The following is a 22,639-nucleotide window of genomic DNA, read 5'->3' on the forward strand; positions in this document are numbered from 1 at the left end:
TAATTATTTTATTTTGTCTGACGTTGCGTACAAAAATACGGGACCAGTCATTAATTTTTTCTCCTTCCTAAATTGTTTGCTGCATGCCCCACTACTGTTAATTAATTTATAAAGCAAAGCATACAGCCCAATGAAGTAAGTCCAAGTAAGTCTGCTGCAAAAAAAATCAACCAAAATCAACCAGTGTTTTCCACACTACCATTCTGAAAAAAAAAAACTTTTTTTTTCATCTCGAAAAACGTTTTCGGTTAGAAAAAGAACGATACCAGCAGCGGTCAATCCTGACTCACGCTCAGACTTGTTCCGTTAACGTATGGCCAAGCAACGTTCTCGAAAAATAAATTGTAGGTAAATCTTCCCTGGCCTGCGACGCCATGCGATATTAAATAGTGGGGACTTACTCAGCTTGTTTCCAAGGCAGAAAAGCATCATTTGTCATATCGAAGACATATCTAGGAAGAACGACTGAGCACACAGACCGTTCGATATGTCACTCATTCGGAATGCTGGGTAAGTGGAAAGTGATTCTTTATAAATTTAAAAGGAGGGCAACCTGAAGCAGCGCACCAGTTTTCATTAAAGATGTGGATATTTCAACAGTTCCTGTGCGCCTGCCTCTTACGTTTCACATCTGCGGCTCTTAATGTTCAAAAAATGCGCTGGTGTGGAAACGGCCTCAGTGAGTACGTGGTTCATTTTTTCAACAGGAAGCAACTAAATCACGATGGTATAGCAATATGAAAGTGTCATTGTTACGTTTAGGAATATTGTGAACAACATATAAGGATCGGCGTGACGAACCACAAAACATTACTTATGAAAAAAAAAACCCATTCCACAAATAAATTGAAAGGTAATTATTAAAATGTCTGGTAGTAAACTTTTTTCGTTGTTATAGCAAATGATGTAATTTGTTGATTCATTTAGCGTCTGCCGAGCAGTACAGTGATGTAACTGCATTTAATTCCCATTTCTTATTGTTCTTACCAAAGCCTTCTGCATACCTAATTATTGGGAAATAAATCTTACTTTAGTATTTTATTTTAGCTATACCACGTCGAAGGCACAATCCGAAAAACTTTTTTTACCTTTTATGCATGTAGGTCACTCATTAAGATGGGTTTGCCTTTTTCAATATAAAAACAAAGCAGCCACGAGGTGACACTAGACCATCGCCACTTTCAAAGAGTTTCTAGGCTGTACTTCAACGAAGGACATGCGTGATACTCTATGGCTTACAAATTGGCACAGACCAAGTGCGTTTCGCAACGAGGAGCGATGTTTCGGTGTGCTTGCTAACGGCCAGATATGGATTCTTCTTAGGGAATGTTTCACAATTATTATGCATCTAGAAACTTCAGTGAGCACGTATATGTGTCTCATTTTCCTCTTTTCGTTGTTGTTGTTGTTCTTGTTGTTGTTTGTTGTTGTTGACAGGAATAACATTGCGTTCATCTGTTTTAGGCGGATGTCTATGACAGACCACGCTGAGACGTAGACTTCCTAACAGCCATGTGCAATTCACGTGTAATGCGACTTTTCTCGACAGAAATTTTGCGCAACTAAAGCCAAGGGTTGCATTATTAATATGAAAAAAGGTGCTGGAGCAATTGTGCCAATTGCCCATAAAAACACTGCAGCAAATTGGTACCATCGAATGCGTCAATAAGACGGCCCCATCGAAGATGCTGATCCTTAAGTTTTAGTCTTAACACTCATTCCAGAATGCGTCATTGCGAACATGCGCTTCAATGTACTGGACATGCAATGTGTTCGTGTGGTTGCGATGTGTGAACCACAATAAGCTAAAAACGATTATTCAAGATGCACTTGATTGTGCAAAGTAATCTTGAAGTTGAAAAATTGCGACTAAACCATGTTTTTTTTTATTTCGCTCACAGATCCATTAAATATGGCGAAGGCGATGAGGGCGGCAACAGATATGCTTCTGGCGTGCAAAAAGGACATTATCAGACTGAACGTCAAACCAGCAATAATAAATGTACGTAGTACCAGTTTCTTTCCCTCGCAGTTCAAATTTATACAGCCATTAAGTGTACATACAGTACAAAGTCGCTGCAATTGCGTTTTTGCAATGTGACTCGCTTTCAAAAAGCTCAAATTTAATGCTAGTATTTTCTATATCAATCGTATTCTTCAACGTTAATCCTTTCTTATTATTAACTTTTTTCTTTCTGTTAGTTAGGGTACTGAATAATTTCGAAAAATATATATCACTAAAGAACTCAAGATTATCAACAAATTCATTTATACATCAAGGCACCTCCCAGCCGTTTATGGCCGATCATGTATTGCAGGTCTCGCCAGTTTCATAAAGGTCAACCAACCAGACAACACTTGCAGCATGCAAAAGGCCTCCGTTCCAATCTCAGTCGGACACGAGCATTTTTATTATTTATTTTTATTTATTTGACTTACATTATTCTCAAATTTTTGATTAGGAACAAGTTTTTTTTCTCACAACTAATATCTCCGGCACTTACATCAACAGCTAAATATTGGGAGAACAAGGTGTTTAACGCTATTGCGTCAACATGAAAAAAAAGACACTTAGTGCAATGAATGTCTATCACGAGGGCAACGCGCAAAGAAGTTGTGCGCTGATTCACTGAAAAATAAGAAAGCTACATTTAGTGTGAAATATGGCTAAAAAGCGACGGCGGCGGACTGTGGCCACGAAGTACTTATAACGAACGAAATGAAAATGGAATGATAGATAAATTTTAGAGAGAAAAACAATTCGCCCCACACCTGCATGTTTCACTGCAAATGTCACCGAAATACGATAGTCTTGCGTGTGGAGAGCGGGAACAAAACGTCTTTTTTTTATGTTCTGCGAAAGAAAATCAGTTGATTCTATTCTGGACGCGTTGCGATAGAGAGTCTCGATGCGCGCAGCGAAGGCAAACGAGCGCATCGAGGCTTGTTATACATGAGTGCCATCTGGTAGTTATCTTTAAAAACGAAGGAAGGCGTCCGCGCCCGCGGAGACAGATGCGCGCCTGTTTCGCAGGCAATAAGGAGTAGAATGCAAAGCACCGGGCAAGTGACACCACCATGTCGTCTTAGCAGAGCGTTGGAAACACTTGCCTTTTTGAGCCTCGCTTTGCACTGTCAGCGCAGCGTGATAAACGCTACGGTCCGCAGAATTCCTTGTGTTTCCCTTCTCTAGTACAAAAACACACATACAAAACATCCACGTGTTGTTATGGTGCCTCATTAATGCGCAATAAATGCTTTTTGATTGACAATCCCACGAGTATGAACGCTGACACTTGAGCAATATTGGTGGGCGATGCGGATGGGGTTGGCCGTTTAAGGAATTGTTTGGTGCCGCTTGAGTTATCGTTACCGCGGACAAACTGGCAGGCAGGCAGGCAGGCAGGCAGGCAGGCAGGCAGGCAGGCAGGCCAGAACAGAACACAACAGAACAGAACAGAAACTTTGCGGCGAAGGTTGCCAAGAAAGTCTTTTTAAAAAATTGGCCCCGTATCTGCATGTAAACTGTTCTGCATGTAAATCTCGCGTGTAAATCTGCATGTAAATCTCCTGGTAGGCAGAATCGTGCGCCTTTGCTGACCTCGGGTTTACCCGGAACAATTCTGTTGTAGTTACCGGATACACAAAGGTGGCTGAAATCACTGCAGTCTCCGTTTGCGAAAAGCACGCGCTTTTCATACACAGCGAAGTAACAACTGAGACACTTATTTGCATGCATCTGTACATGCGAGTACGTTTCGTGCGTAATCTATGCGTGAGAAATGCGGGGTAAGTTTTGATCTGCTTTCCATTCTGCGCGTGACTTTCCAATTAAATGCTATTGCGTTCATTGCTTCGCCTTTGCGGCAAAGTTGTGGCTTGTTAGAATATTCCTCTCTCTCTCTCTCTTTGGCTATGATTAACTGTATGAGCTATGAGACCACCATCTTACGTGTATTGTAAGAGCTGCCACTACTCCCTTTTTAACAATATATCTTTTCAGAAACCTCTCTCTTCAGACATACTGAAAGTAGTCGAGAATTATGTTTGTCCTGACGGGGACAGATTTAGTTATCTTTTGGCGGAGCTTGGAGGAAATATTGACATTTACTTTCACGTAGTAATTAAGATACACTACGCTTTGCGAGTGCCTCGTATGGGGCACAACCCATAATTGTCTCTCCGAAGATGGGACGTTGCGGAGATAGAAATACGAATAACAAAGAAATTTTCTTTACAGAAAGTTGACAAGCTGTGCGCATCCTGGCGAGTGTGCTACATCGTTGCCGAAGACAGAAGCAATGTTCGTAAACAATATATCATGCGCTTTTCAATGCAGTCGTTCTTGGTAATAAAGTTGTGCTTTTTTTCCATTCGAATTCAGGCATCGAGGACTTTTGAGGACGCAGTGGTCGACTGTATGCACAAAATGGCCCGTACTTGGATTACAATCGACCCGGTAAGTTCATTCATCCTAATCACATGAAGCACTTCAATACCTTGAGTTATTGCATTTGCGCTGAAACAAATTGACCTAGGACGACCGTACAGGAGTTCTCGGTACGTCTTGCGGCACTTAAGTGTTTCTATAGATGATTAGCTTTCCGAATGCCTAAACTCAAAACGTCTAAATTTGAACTTGAAGTTCTTTGTGCCTGCACCTGCACAAAGCCGAAAATTGATTAGCTCTCTGCTACACACTTCATGTAACACCCCATACGTTGTAGGACCATATATTGACGCGTTTTGTTGTGCGAGTCTTGTGAATGTTGGTGTAGTGCACAACGTAACAAAGCAAGCTGGAAAGTGAACACTTATCGCAACTGACACTTGTCGCTGATGGTTACCATAAAAACTACCTGCGCAATATCTTCTACGATATATATATATATATATATATATATATATATATATTGTAATAATTAATGAATCTGAGTAACGGACGCTCTGCTGGCAACGAAGAAGACGATGATGATCGGTGGCTGCAGTAGTAGCTCGCGCACGCCGCTCGCCATTAGCCAGACCTGCCTGATAAAGGACATTTTGCCAAGCTACGTCTGAACCTTTCTCGACGTACAACACCTCTATTTTAAGTGGTGGAGGAGCCGGGGTTCCCATCAACCTGGAACTTCGCAATCGGACGCTACCCTCACCGTTCACAATGACTGCTCCTGGCCCTTCTCAAGCTGCCTCACCAACGACAGTCTACTGTACTGGCGCGCCTCGGCAACGCGACCCACCAATTTTTCGCGGCAACGATGAACAAGACGTCGAGGACTGGCTCGTCGAGTACGAAATCGTAAGCGCTTCCAACAAGTGGAACGCCTGCGCCCAGCTCACAAACGTGCGCTTTTACCTCGCTGATGTGGCCAGCCTCTGGTTCAAGAACCACCAAGGCGAAATTACCAACTGGTCCGCCTTCAAGACCACCATCTCCGCGGTCTTCGGCCGTCCCGCCGTGCGCCGGCTTCGCGCGGAACAGCGTCTCCGTAGTCGAGTCCAGCGCAGGGACGAGACCTTTACGAGTTACATTGAAGATGTCTTGTCCCTTTGCAAGCGCGTCGATGAATCTCTAACCGAACGCGACAAAATCAAGCACATCATCAGAGGAGTTGACGACGACACCTTCCAGATGCTCGTCGCTAGGAATCCACAGACCGTCACCGATGTTGTCCACCTCTGTCAGGAGTACGACGAGTTGCGTAAGCAGCGTGTCTCGACGCGCAGGGCCGCAGAAGATACGGCTGAAGTTTCCGCCCTCGTACACGACGTCGCTGCTGATCACACCGTCTTACTCCCCCAAATCAAACAATTCATTCGTGAGGAAGTTGCGCGTCAGCTTTCTCTTGTGGCTGAAGCATCCGCGCCAGTGACCTCGTTAGACCCACGTCTACGCCAGGTCATTGAGACACAGGTCACGCAAGCACTGCCTCCATCGCCACCTGTCCCTATGCCGCTGACCTACGCTGCCGTCGTTGCTAGACCCCCAGCCCCACCTGTCTCTGGCGCTTACCGGGGCACCCGGTCCTCCTACCCTACGACGCTGCTTACATACATGGCACCCCATCCCGTTTCGCCCCCTGCACCTTCTGTCGTTAACCCATGGCGCACCTTGGATAATCGACCCATCTGTTTCGCATGCGGTTTCGTGGGACATATAGCACGCTACTGTCGCCGTCGCAACTTCCAGCCTCCAGACCATGGGAATTCTGCAAATTACCAGGCTGCCCAGAATCCCCAGCGACCATCTTCTCCTATCACCGACTCATTGTCCCCACGACGCCCCGTCGATTCTCGCCGGTCATTACCACCCCGTCGCCGATCTGTCTCCCCGATGCTTCGGCGCACGAGCCCCGCTCGAGAGGAAAACTGACAGCCGCAGTTCCGGAGGCAAGAACTGCGTCGTCGTCGAACTTTCTAAGACCTCCTCTTTGTCCGTCCAACGAAATTGATGTGCTAGTAGAAGGTGTTGCTGTACGTGCACTTGTCGACACAGGCGCCGTCGTTTCTGTAATTAGTGAAAAACTGTGTCGCGATTTGAGAAAAGTTACAACGCCGCTTACGAATCTTGCTCTGCGTACAGCCACCTCCCATTTCATCGCGCCGACAGCTCAGTGCAGAGCACGCGTTCTTATTCAAGATGTTTGGTACGCCGTCAACTTTGTTGTTCTCCCACGTTCATCTTACGACGTGATACTAGGATGGAATTTCCTTTCTACCCATCAGGCCCTCGTCGACTGCGCTCGTGCTGAACTCACGTTGACGAATCCGTGCCTTGATATCGACCACCACAGTCCCTCGAAAGTGTTTGCCGCAGCTGACGTCCGCATCGCGCCGTTGTCCGCCGTCCTAGTGCCTGTGTTTTCCCCTGCTGCCACTAACTCGACGCTCCTGTTCCAACCAACTATAGCTAGTGTGCAACACCGAACCATCGTCCTCCCGTTTGCCGTCATCAACTTTTCCAATGGTTCGGCGGTACTTTATGCGTGCAACGTTTCTGCTTGCCCGTACACCCTGCTACGCGGTGAGTGTCTGGGAAGCCTCGAGAACTTAAATTGTATTTTCGAAGACCCGATCTATCCAGACAAGCCATTTCTACCGACTTGTGCCATTACACCCGCAACTGACGCTAATGAACCTATGGATGTATTCCGCAAGTCCATCGATTGTAACCTCACGCCTGGGCAGCAGACACAGCTGATCAAGCTCCTACAGCGTTTTCGAGCCTCGTTTGACCACAATCAGCCTTCCTTAGGTCGAGCGTCATCTGTTGTACACCGTATAGATACCGGTCAAGAAACGCCATTACGGCAGCGTCCATATCGTGTGTCAACTACCGAACGCCGTGCCATCAATGAACAGGTTGACGACATGCTGACACGTGGCATAATCGAACCGTCAAGCAGTCCCTGGGCCTCTCCAGTTGTGTTGGTGAAGAAGAAGGACGGATCCATCAGGTTTTGCGTGGACTACCGGCATCTCAACCGAATCATGCGCAAGGATGTCTATCCGCTGCCATGCATTGACGATGCCTTGGACTGCCTACAGGGAGCGGAATTTTTCTCTTCCTTAGATCTCCGCTCTGGATACTGGCAGGTATCCATGGCAGAGGCCGATCGCGAGAAAACAGCTTTCATCACGCCCGACGGGCTTTACGAATTCACAGTGATGCCCTTCGGCCTCTGCAACGCGCCAGCTACTTTCGAGCGGATGATGGACTCTATCCTTCGAGGCCTCAAATGGAACGTTTGCCTTTGTTATTTAGATGATATTGTCGTCTTTTCAACTGATTTTGCAACCCATTTAACCCGCCTCGAGAAAGTCCTCGCGTGTATTTCTGCCGCGGGGCTGCAACTGAATCTGAAGAAGTGCAATTTCGCCGCCCGAAAGCTTACGATCCTTGGCCACGTGGTTTCAAAAGACGGCATTCTTCCTGACCCTGCCAAAGTTACAGCCGTTTCAGCGTTTCCCAAACCGACCACCATGAAAGAGCTCCGAAGCTTTATAGGCCTTTGCTTTTACTTCCGGCGCTTCGTCCGCAATTTCGCGACGATCATCGGTCCTTTGACCAAGCTCCTCGCCGGCTCCAGAGACCTTTCAGCCTGGTCTGCCACCTGTGATGACTCTTTCAATGAACTGCGCCACCTCCTCACGTCGCCGCCTATTCTGCGACACTACGACCCATCGGCACCCACAGAGATCCACACCGACGCTAGTGGTGTCGGGCTAGGTGCTATTCTTGCACAGAAGAAAGACGGCTTCCAAGAGTACGTGGTTGCCTACGCAAGCCGAACTCTTAGCAAAGCCGAAAGCAACTATTCTGTCACTGAAAAGGAATGCCTCGCCATTATTTGGGCGATAGAAAAATTTCGACCTTACGTGTACGGGCGCTCTTTTGACGTCGTGACTGACCACCACGCTCTCTGCTGGTTGTCGTCATTGAAGGATCCAAGCGGTCGCCTCGCCCGATGGGCATTACGCCTCCAAGAATATAATATTCGCGTAGTCTATCGCTCCGGCCGGAACCATTCGGACGCAGACACCCTATCCCGTTCACCTCTACCCCCTGACCCTGACTGCTGCGAAAGTATAGCCTGTGATGCCACTGCCGTCACCATCGCCGACATGCCATCTGAGCAACGCAAGGACCCTTGGGTTGCTTCAATTCTAGACATCCTGGCTGGGCGGACGGCTTCCCCCCCTTCTCGCACGTTGCGTCGGCAAGTGGAGCACTTCGCCACTCGCGACGACGTGCTGTACCGACGCAACTACGCACCCGGTGGACGTCAGTGGCTACTCGTGATTCCACGTCATCTGCGATCCGAAATTTGTTCCACGTTTCTTGACGACCCCCAATGTGGCCACGCAGGTTTCCTGAAGACTTATTCTCGCATACGTCTCCGATATTACTGGCGTGGCATGTACCGTTTTATACGACAATACGTTCGGGCCTGCTCGACGTGCCAGAGACGAAAAACTCCCCCTTGTCACCCCAGCGGTACCTTGCTACCCTTACCATGCCCATCCCGACCATTCGACCGCGTCGGCATCGATATCTATGGTCCCCTTCCCAACACTGCTGACGGTAACCGCTGGATCATAGTTGCCGTCGACCATCTCACGCGGTATGCCGAAACTTCATCCCTTCCCTCGCCTACAGCAAAAGACGTTGCGACTTTCGTTCTTCACAACATCGTATTACGTCATGGAGCACCTCGGGAGTTACTGAGCGATCGTGGTCGCGTATTCTTGTCAGACGTCATCACAGCATTGCTGCGTGAGTGCCACGTCGTTCACCGCACTACAAGCGCCTATCATCCCCAGACCAATGGAATGACAGAGCGCTTCAACCGCACCCTTGGTGACATGCTGTCTATGTATATTTCGTCAGACCACTCCAATTGGGACCGAGTGCTCCCGTTTATCACGTTCGCTTATAATACCGCCATTCAAAGCACTACTGGGTTCTCTCCTTTTTTCCTCCTTTACGGACGCGAACCTTCTTGCACTATGGACACCATTCTTTCGTACAAACCTGACTCCTCAGAGTCCACGACTTTGTCTCAAGCCGCTACATACGCTGAGGAATGCCGCCAACTGGCAAGAGCATTCACAACCCAAGACCAAGGACGCCAAAAGCACCACCATGACGCATCAAATAACACCACTTCCTACGATCCAGGTTCACTCGTCTGGCTGCATGTTCCCTCTGCTACACCTGGCCTTTCTACCAAGTTGGTCCCCAAGTATCACGGCCCATATCGTGTGCTACAAAAAACGTCACCGGTGAATTACCTCATCGAGCCACTGGAACCATCTTCTGACCAACGTCGTCGTGGCCAGGAAATTGTCCACGTCTCGAGACTTAAGCCCTGCTACGACCCTCCCGTGTTTACTTGTCCATAGGTCGCCTGGATGGCTCCTTATTTCGCGGGGAGTAATTGTAATGAATTAATGAATCTGAGTAACGGACGCTCTGCTGGCAACGAAGAAGACGATGATCATCTGTGGCTGCAGTAGTAGCTCGCGCACGCCGCTCGCCATTAGCCAGACCTGCCTGATAAAGGACATTTTGCCAAGCTACGTCTGAACCTTTCTCGACGTACAACACCTCTATTTTAATATATATAATTAAGGCTTATATGCAGAAGAATAACTTCGGTTGCCGCAAGGTTATAAATATGGAAGTAGATGCGCTTTCACATAACAACTGTTTATTGTGCCGACGTTTCGACGGGAACCCCGTCTTTTTCAAGGCATAATACTATTTACACATGTTCCGTGTCTTCTTATAGACTGTCGAGACAGGAGGGAAGGGGTCAAAAGAAAAGTAAAAAAAGAAAAAAGAAAGAAAAGAGAGAGAGAGGGGGGAAGAAGAAACAGCGAAACGGGAGGACAAACATTAAATAAAATATAGAAAATCTAGGAGAAGACGCAAGACCGACACGGCATAATTAGAAAGGGGCAGAATCTCAACAGAGTAGGGCAGAGGTAAAGGAGCAACGTCATCATTGTCAACTATACCTCCCCCGCACCCACTCTTCCCCAAGTGGGCAGTGAGCCGCCGTTCTTGTATTTCACCTTTCCGTGTAGTCCGCTGGCGGCTCGTTCGTCTTTGAAGTTTAGGACAAGTTAACGGGGAGGGCTTGAGTGCTTCGAGTGCGTGCTGGTGGCGTCGGGAGGAATGAAAAAGCCGGTGATTGAGGCACCGCCATCGATATTCATTATATGCAATGGCTCTTGTCAGTGAAGGAACAGAATCTGCGTTACAAATTAAAGAAGGAAAAAAAAGAAGAAGAACAGGGAGGGCGGGGGGGAGAGACTGTACGACATCCGGTACAGTCACCACACAGTTGCGGCTCACTGGGAAGACATGCGCGCATGTATGGAAATGTTAACGACACCACCTAGCTGTGAGCTCCTTGTCAATGAAGCAACAGAATGTGCGTTAAAACTTAAAGAAGAAGAAAAAAAAGAAAAGAAAAAGGGAGGAGGGGAAACCGTATGACATCCGGGACCACTTATCTGTGCGTTCCGCCTGTGCTCGATGAGACAAATCATTTCTATGTTGTCAGATGCATCGGCCAAAAGCTTTGTTAGCGGGTAATATTATTGTCGTAATGAAACCGGACTGATTAGACAGAAGCGTTTGCGTCTTTTAGCAGTCGTAACACTGACAGAGTGCCTGGGTGTTCATTTATTCCGTATTTTATCGTGTTAAATTTGTAGATAAAATAAGATTCCCGTTGTTCCCGTTCTCTGATTGTTCGAAAGTGGTTTTCTAGTAGTGTAACCCTGATGTCATTAAAGCTGTGGTCTTTTAATGTGCAGTGTTTTGAAAGTGGAAGGCTGGCAGAGATCGTACATATATATAAATATATATATATATATATATATATATATATATATATATATATATATATGTGTGTGTGTGTGTGTGTGTGTGTGTGTGTGTGTGTGTGTGTGTGTGTGTGTGTGTGTGTGTGTGTGTGTGTGTGTGTGTGTGTGTGTGTGTGTGTGTGTAAATGCGAAGTTCTACAACATCGGTGCTTGAGAAGATCAATTCAAGGCAGTTTAAAACACAAATTCAAGCAGGTTCCAATATGTGTAGGTTTTCAACCGCTTGCCCAAACGAATGAAAGAGCCGCCGATACAAACTCAAACAGGAGGTCTATTAGTAGAAGGACGGAACGGAGGCGATTCTCCCGGAAGTGCACAGCCCAAAAGTCCCCAACCTCTGGCCGGGCCAATAGATGGATTTATACGAATATATATTCAATGCCGTCCGTGCTCGTCGGAGTTTTATTAGTGAAACAACATACTACTACTTAACACACTCCATCTTGGCGGGCAATCTCTCGCCATTGTCGATGAGATCGTTATGAATTCTCAGAATTACGACAGTGAGACCCCTTACCCACAAGCTGTAGAGGCACTCACTTTCCATGGTTGCATGTGCTGTAGTCTCTGACGTCGCGCAGGCCTTCTTCCTCCGTCGCGTAATGACCCTCTTTACAACATCAAGCATGTCCTCCATCGCGGTCGCGGTGTCTGGTCTTTTCGTGGGCGACGCCTTGGCTCCGGCACCCACAGCATATTTTGGCGTATCCGCATTCCTACTCTTCGCTGTACCAACTTGGTTGTTTTCCTCACCGCCCGCGTCCAAGTCGTCACTTAAGTCAGCATGCATGGCCAAGGCCTCTTCAGCTAGGCAAGATGCTAGCTTCTCCATCCTCTGTTGCGCACAAAACGTCCATGGTGTTCTCGTTCTTGTCATCCCTGGCCACGTTCTCGTTAAAATCGGACACGTCCTGGTTCATTTTCTCTTCATCGCAATCAGAAATTTCCTTCTTCACGACATCCACCGTCTCGACCTTGGACTTGTCTTGGTCCCGTGTTCCCAGCTACCCCGATCTCCAGCCCTTGTCCTCCAACGTAGACTGTGAGATGGGTGTGTTCCCTCGCCGCGCAGTAGGCTATTCAGAGACCAGACAGGTACGCTCGATTATTACCAAGAGTCCAAACAGGATGACGTCCATCCTCTTCGGTAGCGACGGCAATGTCCGTTGGGTGCCAGATGCATTGGGTCGAGCCACCTGCACGAAGGAATGATGGAGCCGTCGATGCGAGTGTAAAAATATTCACAGCATATCAAAGCAGTGAATGGTGAAGAGTGGGGCGAAGCGTCTGTCCATCCGTCTGTCCGTCTCTCTGTCTGCCTGTCCGTCAGTGAACTATACGAAATTGATAGTTATACGGAAACAACTATCACCGTCTTGTAATCATATTTACAAGTACATATACACACAACGTCATCTAGTGAGCGATTCATAATCTAGAGCTGGCTGCATAATACTACTAGTAGAACTAACACTACTACTGCAGAGGAGAGAACGACCCTTAGGCCCCACCGCGGTGGTCCAGTGGCTAAGGTACTCGGCTGCTCACCCGCAGGTCGGGGGTTCAAATACCGGCTGCAGCGGCTGCATTTCTGATGGAGGCGGAAATGTTGCAGGCCCGTGTGCTCAGATTTGGGTGCACGTTAAAGAACCCCAGGTGGTCGAAATTTCCGGAGCCCTCCACTATGGCGTCTCTCATAATCATATGGTGGTTTTGAGACGTTAAACCCCACATATCAATCAATCAACGACCCTTAGTAGTTTTGCCCCTAAATATGTGTTATTATGAAACATTGCTAATAATGGCAAAACTAATGTTAATTTCATTGTTTCAATCACCTAATGCTGTTATATATGTCAACGCGAATCCCTCACTACGGCTTCACTTATAATTAGATCATCGTTTTGAAAACTTCTGGCCAAAAACCTAAAGTATTCACACACCTTGCGTGTATAGTACGCGATATTTATTATTGAAGGTGGCAATGAAAAGAACCTTTCACTTGTACATAAAATGTTATTTGTCGGCAGGTGCGGAAATTCCCCATACCACACGACGACACAACAAAACAGTTCGCAGAGACCCGCGCAGACTACGTGGTTTTTATTCTATAAGAAAGCACATGCACACTTTCCCCTATTAACATTCTGATGGAATAAAAGCTATTTGTTTGTCTGCCTTGGCCTCGCGAACTCTTGACTGTGCTTTCATGTGGTGCGCGCTAACTTTATACTATGCATCCTTACCAAGAAACCCGCTTTTATGTTTTGTTGTTGTAAGTCTATTGCTGCCAAGTTCTATTCAAACTAACACGTGTTATTCTCGAGCGGATACCATGCTGGTCACAGCGGAAGGTGTGGCGAAGAAGCATAAGGCAAGTACAATATGCAATGTCAAGGTAAACAAGGTGGTCACGGATTCAAGGATGTCACGAAAGTACTCTAAGACTTAACATCTAGGCCATTTAGGTGCCTTCAAGGTTCTTCACAACAAAGCATGAAATGATCTTCTAAATTCATTCCAACTAGGGTGACGAGAAGGTGAAAGCAGTGCTTTTTGCAGGCGACCTATTCATCCTCCTCCTAAAGCGCTCTGTCCTTTACATTGCGAGACATTGCCTCCGGGATCAAAGGCATTGCAAGCTTTTGTGCATCTCACATTGTTTAGAATTGCCTCCGTGATCGGCCCACCTTTCACCGAGCGATGATTTCATTGGATGAAGTCGTCACGTGGCTCCTTGATATGCGATGTCATGATGATTTTTTGGAATCATCCCGTTCTGTTGACGCCGACAGCACCAACGCCGCCTTCGGTCAGTTTCCATGTTTGTTAAGGCATGTAACCCATTAAACCGAAATATTGGATAGCACAGTAGAAGATGGCCTAGGAGCTTCAGTGGCGGGAATGAAACTATGACTTGGGATGGCTAAAGCCACTGCCTATAATTATTTATTTATTTAGTTATTTATTTATTTATTTACCGTACCTCAAAGGCCCCAATGAAGGGGTTTTACATGAGGGGTGGGCTATTACAATCGGTTAAAGGAGTAGATACTCGATCGCTGCCTTGAAGTTGATGATACTGGAGTGGTGCGCAACGTGAGGAGGAAGGCCATTCCAATCTTGTGCGGTCTTGACAAAGAAGGATGAAAGGTGCGCAGTGGTGTGAGCTCTTGGCGGGTAAACAGCTTTCCTGTGATTGATGCGGTGTGAATGACGATGGGCTGGCTTGATGGTGGGAGTACCAGGCGATCCATGATAAAACTTGAAATACAGGCACAGACGAGCTATACAGCGGCGTGATGAAAGGGTAGCGAGGTTAGCACGAGATTTAAGTTCGGTTACGCTTGACTGATATGAATAATCTGAAAAGATGAATCTTGCTGCCCGGCTTTGCACTGTTTCAAGTGTTTTAGTATTGTTACTCTGATGAGGGTCCCAAACAGCGCATGCGTATTCAAGTTTTGGTCTGATTAGTGTCTGATAAGCGAGTAGTTTGACAGGGGTTGGGGCTAGATGAAGGTTTCGGCGCAGACAGCTAAGATCATGGTTTGCTTCGTTAGTAATGTGCGTTATGTGAAGGGACCATGTTAAATCAGAAGAAAAATGGACACCCAGATACTTGTATGTAGTTACGCATGATATTTGAGTGTTGTTAATGAAGTATGCTGGAGATGGGTAGCACTGTCGGCGATGGAAAGAAACTAGTGACGTTTTGTTTGCGTTAAGGGACATTAACCACGTTGTACACCAGATTTCAATTTATGAAGGTCAGATTGAAGTTCATGAACATCTGATGCGTTGTTAATTGGGCGATAAAAGACACAATCATCGGCGAAAAGTCTGATGTTAGAAGAAATATTATTCGGCAAGTCGTTAATATATATGAGAAAAAGCAAAGGGCCTAGAACCGTGCCTTGAGGCACGCCTGAAATGACGGGGCGTAAAGACGAAGAAAGATTATTTGCGTAAACGAACTGCTGGCGGTTAGTTAAAAAGTCGCAAATCCAATTGAGAACTAAGGGGTCAAGGTTGAGACAAGAAAGTTTTAAGAACAAGCGTTTATGAGGAACTTTGTCAAAAGCTTTTTCGAAGTCTAAAAAGAGCGCGTCTACTGGTATATTTACACCAATGCTAGAGCTAATGTCATTAGTAAACAGAGCTAGTTGAGTGTCACACGAAACACCTTTCTGAAAGCCATGTTGGTTTTTATAAAAGAAATGAAGAGGTGCGAGAAAGTGGACTATGTGGGAATAGATTGCGTGTTCCATTATTTTAGAGCATACACTTGTGAGCGAAATGGGAGGATAGTTTTTGGGTGAATACGAGTTACCTTTCTTTGGGATTGGAATGACCTTGCCTACCTTCCAGTCTTGGGGCACCACTCCAGATGAGAGTGATTGCTAAAAAATCTTAGATGAAATCACACTTGTTACAATTTCGGTGTTCTTCAATATTTTTGTGTTAATGTCATCTATACCCATTGATGAAGTAAGCTTTAACGAGTCGATTATCTTGGAAATACCATTGGCATGAAATACGATTTTCGACATGATCGGGTGGCATACAGGAAGGGCATGGGGAAGGTCACCGTCAGGTTCTATGGTGAATACAGAGCAGAAGGTTTCATTTAATACATGCGAAGTGTAGTGTTCAGGAATTGAAACATTTTGTTCGTTGCGTAGTGTAATGTTTGATGAAGGGGTAATAGATGATGGGTTAATTGTTTTCCAAAATTGCTTAGGATTTTTCCGGAGCATATCAGGTAAGGTAGAAGAATAGAAAGAACGCTTGGATTTAGCTGCGAGAGAATCAAAAAGCTTTCGGTTGCATTGTATTCGACCCACGCGTACTGGGTGTCTGAATGCTTAGCGGAGCGGAACTGGTGCTTTTTTTATTTTTAAGACGTTTTAGTGAGGCGTTGAACCATAGGGGTGTTGACCTTATGGTTGGGGTGACGGTGGGAACGTGAACGTTTATCAGGTGCTGTAGTTTGGTTTTATATAGGTGCCAGTTTGTTTCGACAGTGCGCATAAAAAATCGGTTAGAAAGGATTCAGAGAAAGCTGTTAGTTCATCGTTTATAGCTCTGTAGTTGCCCTTATCGTATAATGTGATTGTTCTCTTAATTTTCTTGGGATTAGGTAAGTAGCACTGAAAGGTTGTCTGAAAAACAGAGTGATCGCTAATGGCAGATAAATATGACACTGTACTAAAATTATCAGGGTGAGACGTAAGCAATAGTACTAGAATGTTGGAGGAGTGTTCTGTTTGTCGAGTAGGTTTAGAGATAAGTTGTGATAAGCCGAATGTTAAACAAGAGTTTAAGAAGTCACTTTCAGCGTTGTGTTTTGATGCAGTTAGTGCTACATTTGACCATGTTATTCCGGAGAAATTGAAGTCACCAAATAAAATAAGTGGGGCGTTTGGAATTGAAGTTGTGACAGAATAAATGGCATCATGGAAATGTTTTGCGAAAGACGTATCGGCTTCAGGTGGGCGGTAACACACTCCGATTACAACAGGTGGATTAGACGCTTGGCAATGCACAAAAAAAAATTTCTAAGGGAGAGGGTACATCAACTATGGAGCACTGAATACTGTTATGGGCGGCCATCATGACACCACCACCACGTTTATTTTCTCGGTCGCGCCGAAAAATTACAAAATCAGGGAAACAGCACTGTAGTTCGGTGTTGGAAATGGATGAATTTAGCCAAGTTTTGGTTAGAACTATAAAATTGCAGTCAGTGGTATCTGTTATGTGTGAAAGTGAGTCACGTTTGGGCAGGATACTTCTTATGTTCGTATATACGAAAGACAGAGCTGTGCGTGGCAATTCTCGCTGAGAAGAGACATGTGATTGCTACCGTGGCTGTCGAATGACATTCTGTTATACTATATACCTGCCGGATAAGATTGTACAGATTACCCAAACTGACTGGAGCTCTCGCGCCATTTTGTTCATTGTGAGGACGTATGTTTTATAGGTGCAATGCCTTCCTGTGTGCATCACTGTGGTTTTATATGATATAAGTGGAAGTGAAAATTGACGTTAAGTTCCCTTGAATAGTCAAGTGGATGCGGGGAACAATTTGTGATTATGACTGCGATTACATGTCAATAATTAACGCGATATTTTTTCTTTTTCTTTTTCCCTTATGTTTGTGTTTATGCTTGTTTACTTATTTTATTATTTCTCCATGTATATACCAGGGTAACGTAATATTTTAATTTATGCACTGTAATGAAGTTCATTACTTAGAGCCTCAGCAAATCAACTATACCCATACTACAAAATAAAACATTCATTCACAAATATCAGCCGTATTTCAATGAGACAAGTTTTCTTTTTTTCGGCGCAGGAGGCTCCAAGGAGATATAACATTGACATAGATGCAGTTACACATGTGTACAAAGTGAGTGCTACGCCCCCTATTGCAAATTGGAAGCGTAACCAACGCTGTGTTAGATCTTCTGTTTCATTCCTGACACGAAAAGGTTTATACATGGCGAGTCCCTAAAAAGGTACATCATGCTGCAAAGTACATCATGCATCTTGACCAGACAGCGTCAACAGAGCACAACTGCATACTGAACTCGTGCTTGAGAATGCGATGCCTCGTGCATTGCTCTAAAATGTGTCTTCCATGCAACTTCCCAAATGAATTCTGCCGCGTCCAGTGGTCCTGGCTGACAGGAATTGATGGTCAAGGTGACGTGATTGATTGGTATGTTTCACAACACTTAAGGCAAAAGGTTTAGGAAGCAACTGTCGCTGAAATAGTAATAAAGCCGTCATTGTCTGTTATCGAAAAAAATGTGCACGTATGAAAATTTAGAATAGGGTGCGAGCCAGAATTGTACACAGGAAATATAGCGTAAGGTTAAGCGTTCTCGAAGCGTTTTTCACTCTCTTAAAAATATTTAATGTTAGAGTACTTGCAGCAGCTCTAATGGGTGCTATATTTTCTACCCTCCCAGCATTAGGCGCCTCTGCTTTAGCTGAATTGCATTTTATTGTACTAAATATGGCTCTGTGGTTTACAGTCTTACAATTTAACGCAATACAAACTTTTGGTGAAAACCATGTACCTTTTAAGAAACTCTGCTTCTATTTACAGACGTGTGCCCGGCGCTTCGTGCCGAAGGACGTCAACCAAATGCTCGAAGGAGTAAAGTGGCTGAAGAATTTTATCTCTGGCTGATCATATATCGATCCTAAGCACTTCTTTGGTGCTTGTCGAAAAAACAACTTAATTCTCATGGCACGATTTTATGAGTTGTTCAAATTGAAATGAAACATTTACATGAAACACAGCTTGGATATATGATTTTCTCGTTTGCTGGGGCCTCCTTACTTGTACGTTATTGTGTGGAATTTTATTTACTCATTTATTTATTTGTTTATTTATTTGCACTGCCTTAATAGTGGTGGCAGACACATTTATGGTAATAAAACGATTAATTACGGCAGCAGATATAAAGACTAGATTCATTACCATTTTCGTGAGAGGAGACAGAGGAGAATTACTTCCTAAGGAGAGCTGATTGCTAATATATGATTTCTCCAAAGCGACCTGTCGGAATATTCACGCTATAACGAAACCGCTTTACTTAGTCAGTGAAATCGAAACCGAAACGCCAAACGACTCAATTTACGTACTATTGCGGTAAGTTTAGAATGAACCAGCTTCGTTTAATCAACCAGACAATATTTACTTCGTGGGTGCGTGGACTGCACATCCGCTGCAAACGTTCATCTGCTAGGGTGTTGCTGTCGCGCTCTTGGCAACTTCGTTGTTTCTTTCGCAAGTGAAATCAAATTTCATCCTTCCACACAAATTATCTGGGCCACTTGTCTTTGTAGATCTCAAAGTACATTGGGCACCTCGCACGGAGGACATCAATTCTTTCTTTCACCTAATTACTTGTACGGTTACGGTTTTTACGGTTTTAAGTACCACCATCTCGCATCTTTTCATATATTTCACATATAAAAGCACCACCGTCCAGTGTACATTCCAAGGACTGAACAACAGGAGGCACGTGCACACTTTCTTACGGCTTGCGCTTCGTGTCTACTTCCCACCTTTAACCACCTCGAGTTCATTGCATATACTAGTTCACTGCATTCATGGCACTGCGGCCCAACGATCGCTAAACCTTTCTAAAACCAAGGAGGTTGCGCCCAGCGAGTATACCGTAGCAACCCTTTCTTGTCAGATAGCGCTCAATGTACATACCAATGGCTGCTAATGGAGAATGAAACACAGGAGAATTCGGCTTTTACTTTCTTACGGCTTGCGCTTCGTATATACTTCCCACCTTTAACCACCTCGAGTTCATGTATATACTAGTTCACTGTATTCATGGCACTGCGGCTCAACGCTCACTAAACCTTTTTAAAACCAAGGAGGTTACGCCCAGTGAGTATAACATAGCAACCCTTTCTTGTCAGATAGTGTTCAATGTACATGCCAATGGCTGCTAATGGAGAATGAGAGACAGGAAAATTCCGCTTTTAGTTAACGCGCACGCTTCAAATTTTTTATTGCTCAACAACGCACAGGAGAAATCTCCCATGGCGCCACCTTGCAGGTCAAAACGTAAGACTGTTACCCGCTACGACTACGATTACTACGACGGGCGAGCGGGTGCCGCTTCAAGGAGCTTCGTCCCTAAAAAGTCACTGCTTTGCCGCAAATATGAAACAATGAACGCGATAGCAACAAATTGGAAGGTCACGCGCAGAACTACCAGCAGATCAAAACGTGCCCCACATTTTTCCCGCACAAATGAAGCACGAAACGTATTCACAGGTACAGATGAACGCGAAGAAGCGTCTCCGTTGTTAGTTTGCTGGGTCTGAAAAGGTGTGTGCCTTTTTGTCAGTGTTTTCTCTCCTCTCTTTTTTTCTCCATCTTTCAAACTCCCTCACCCCTTTCTCCAGTGCAGGGCAGCCTACCGGTCGTTCTACACTGGCCTTGCCATTCCTTTCTCTCCTGTTTCTTTTTTCTTCAATTTGGAAGATATGACACCATGCATTCTCAAAAGAGCCCGTGTATATGAATTTGTAGTTTTCTTAATCCTCTGAGTAAACCATACATAAGAAATACAAGAATTATGAACCTATGTTGACATCCGCTGGCTGTAAGGACCAATACAATATAAAAAAACAGCTTCATTTCATGAAAAGAACCCTCAGATACAGAATGACACAACCTTGCCCTTATCAAGAACCTGAATTCATGATGTTCATGCGAACGAACGTGACACAACTAGACGTATTCTTTCTAATGACGATCCATAATGGCACTTCGCCAACCTGACTTCAATGCTCAACTTACAAAGGAAAGACAATCTCAAGGATGGGAAGTTAAAAATGACCGCTTCAAAGCCGTCAGTGCACAGAACGCAAGCGACGTTTCAAATTGCCGTGACTCGTCGCGACTCGCAATTATGAGCTTGTGTATCATTCGCTGGAAACACAATGCATCCTTTCATCTCCAGTCAGCGAATATGGCCTCTGCGAGGCCTTTTCGAGGTTCATCGCGTCGAAATGAAACGACGCGAGCACACAATCGTGCGTACCACACGCACGACGCTTCCTGACCGAGTGTCGTCTGTCGCGTTCGTAAGAAGGATGACGGTTGACGTCGCTTTTCAGTGACGGAGTTCTATAGAGCTTGAAAATAAGTCAGAACTGCTCGCAGCGGTCGCGCACGTGTCCGTGCTTTCAAAGGCACCAACAACTGTTTTTCAAAGGGCCTGGGTTTCGTCAACGGGCAGCATATCAGAAACGACAAAGGCTAAAAAATAAAAAAGTAAGGCGGCTTCCCAGTAGGAATGCCATGTCTGAAGCAAGTGCGGAGCTAGACAACCTTCCATGAGCTGATGACGGTGATGACGACGATGATTATGATGCTCATGTTGATTATGATGATTGTGATGATGATGACGATGACGACGATGACGACGATGATGATGATGACGATGACCACGACGACGACGACGACGACGACGATGATGATGATGATGATGACGATGATGATGATGACGATGATGAGCACATCATAGGGGTGGGCCAAGAACCAGCCGGCAGGATGCCTAAAGTAATGAATTGTGAAAGAAAATCCATCATAAAGGTTAGTTTACAGATAAAACATCGAACAAAAATGTTTTTTGAGCAAGCGGTCATACAAACTCCGTTTCCTGATAGAAATACTACTACTACTACTACAACTACTACTACTACTACTACTACTACTACTAATAATAATAATAATAATAATAATAATAATAATAATAATAATAATAATAATAATAATAATAATAATAATAATAATAATAATAATGTTTATTTTTCATCAATGGTTTGATGAAGGACATCTGCAGGTAAAAGCTGCTCTCCAAAAGAGGCAGCTTGACAAAGGCCCACAGCTACCTTTTAGCACGACAGCAGTGGCAAGTAATCAGCAATGTGAAGTCAACAACAATAACAACAAAAAAATAAAAAATAAAGATATAAAAATTAAGTCCAAATTACAAAAATAAAAACTGCAACCATGATAATACAGCAACTGCAAACAAATCTTAAAAACTAAACATGTGTACATCGCGCAATTAAATCTATGTACAGTGTAAAAAAGTCTATGCCAGCTATCACATATTTATTAAGTAACGTAGGAACTATGTAGGATAACTTATCTGTGGAGTAGCTGGTTCTCGAAGTTTTTTATTTGTCATGTTTCTTTATTTCGCGTTTCAAACAATGTAATATTTGGCTGCAGTTTTGAGAGGTCATGCAAAAAATGTCGACTTTCTTTCAATTCACGCCTGATTGCCAATGCTAACTTAAAATTGTAGAGACGATGTACGGGTAGTATTCTAGCCTGTTGAAACAATTTGCTTTGTGAGCATGATACGGCAAGTTAAAAATTATTCTGATATACTTCTTTTGCATGAGGTACAGTTTTTGCAAGTTCGTGTAAGTTGTAGTCCCCCATACCAAGAAACAATAGGTAAGATGTGAATAGAAAAGTGATTTATGAAGAGTTTTACCTTGTATGATAGAACAGTTTTGCCACTGTACACCATACCCACTACGCGAAATAACTGACTCAGCACACTGTCAATGTGTTCACTCCAAAGCATATTGCTCGAAAATGTAACTCCAACAATTTTTATACTATTTACAAGCTCAATATAAATATCGCCATACTTGAGATGTAAGTTTT

The 22,639-nt window shown here is 44.7% G+C and overlaps 2 protein-coding genes across 4 annotated transcripts in view; one reads left to right on the forward strand and one right to left on the reverse strand.

Annotated features, from left to right (window-relative positions):
• LOC119186352 (acetylcholinesterase) overlaps window positions 1–22,639 on the reverse strand; it is a 94,701-nt gene that overhangs the window by 61,985 nt on the left and 10,077 nt on the right. The window lies entirely within an intron of this gene.
• LOC142803956 (uncharacterized) lies at window positions 559–18,710 on the forward strand. The gene is made up of 5 exons (XM_075890343.1): window positions 559–679; window positions 1,902–2,002; window positions 4,241–4,303; window positions 4,385–4,459; window positions 18,524–18,710. Exons 1-5 carry the CDS (start codon window positions 583–585, stop codon window positions 18,605–18,607), a joined length of 420 nt encoding a protein of 139 aa, XP_075746458.1. The 5' UTR covers window positions 559–582; the 3' UTR covers window positions 18,608–18,710.

This window comes from Rhipicephalus microplus, chromosome 3 (genome assembly GCF_043290135.1).
Source record: "Rhipicephalus microplus isolate Deutch F79 chromosome 3, USDA_Rmic, whole genome shotgun sequence".
NCBI classification, from domain to species: domain Eukaryota; kingdom Metazoa; phylum Arthropoda; class Arachnida; order Ixodida; family Ixodidae; genus Rhipicephalus; species Rhipicephalus microplus.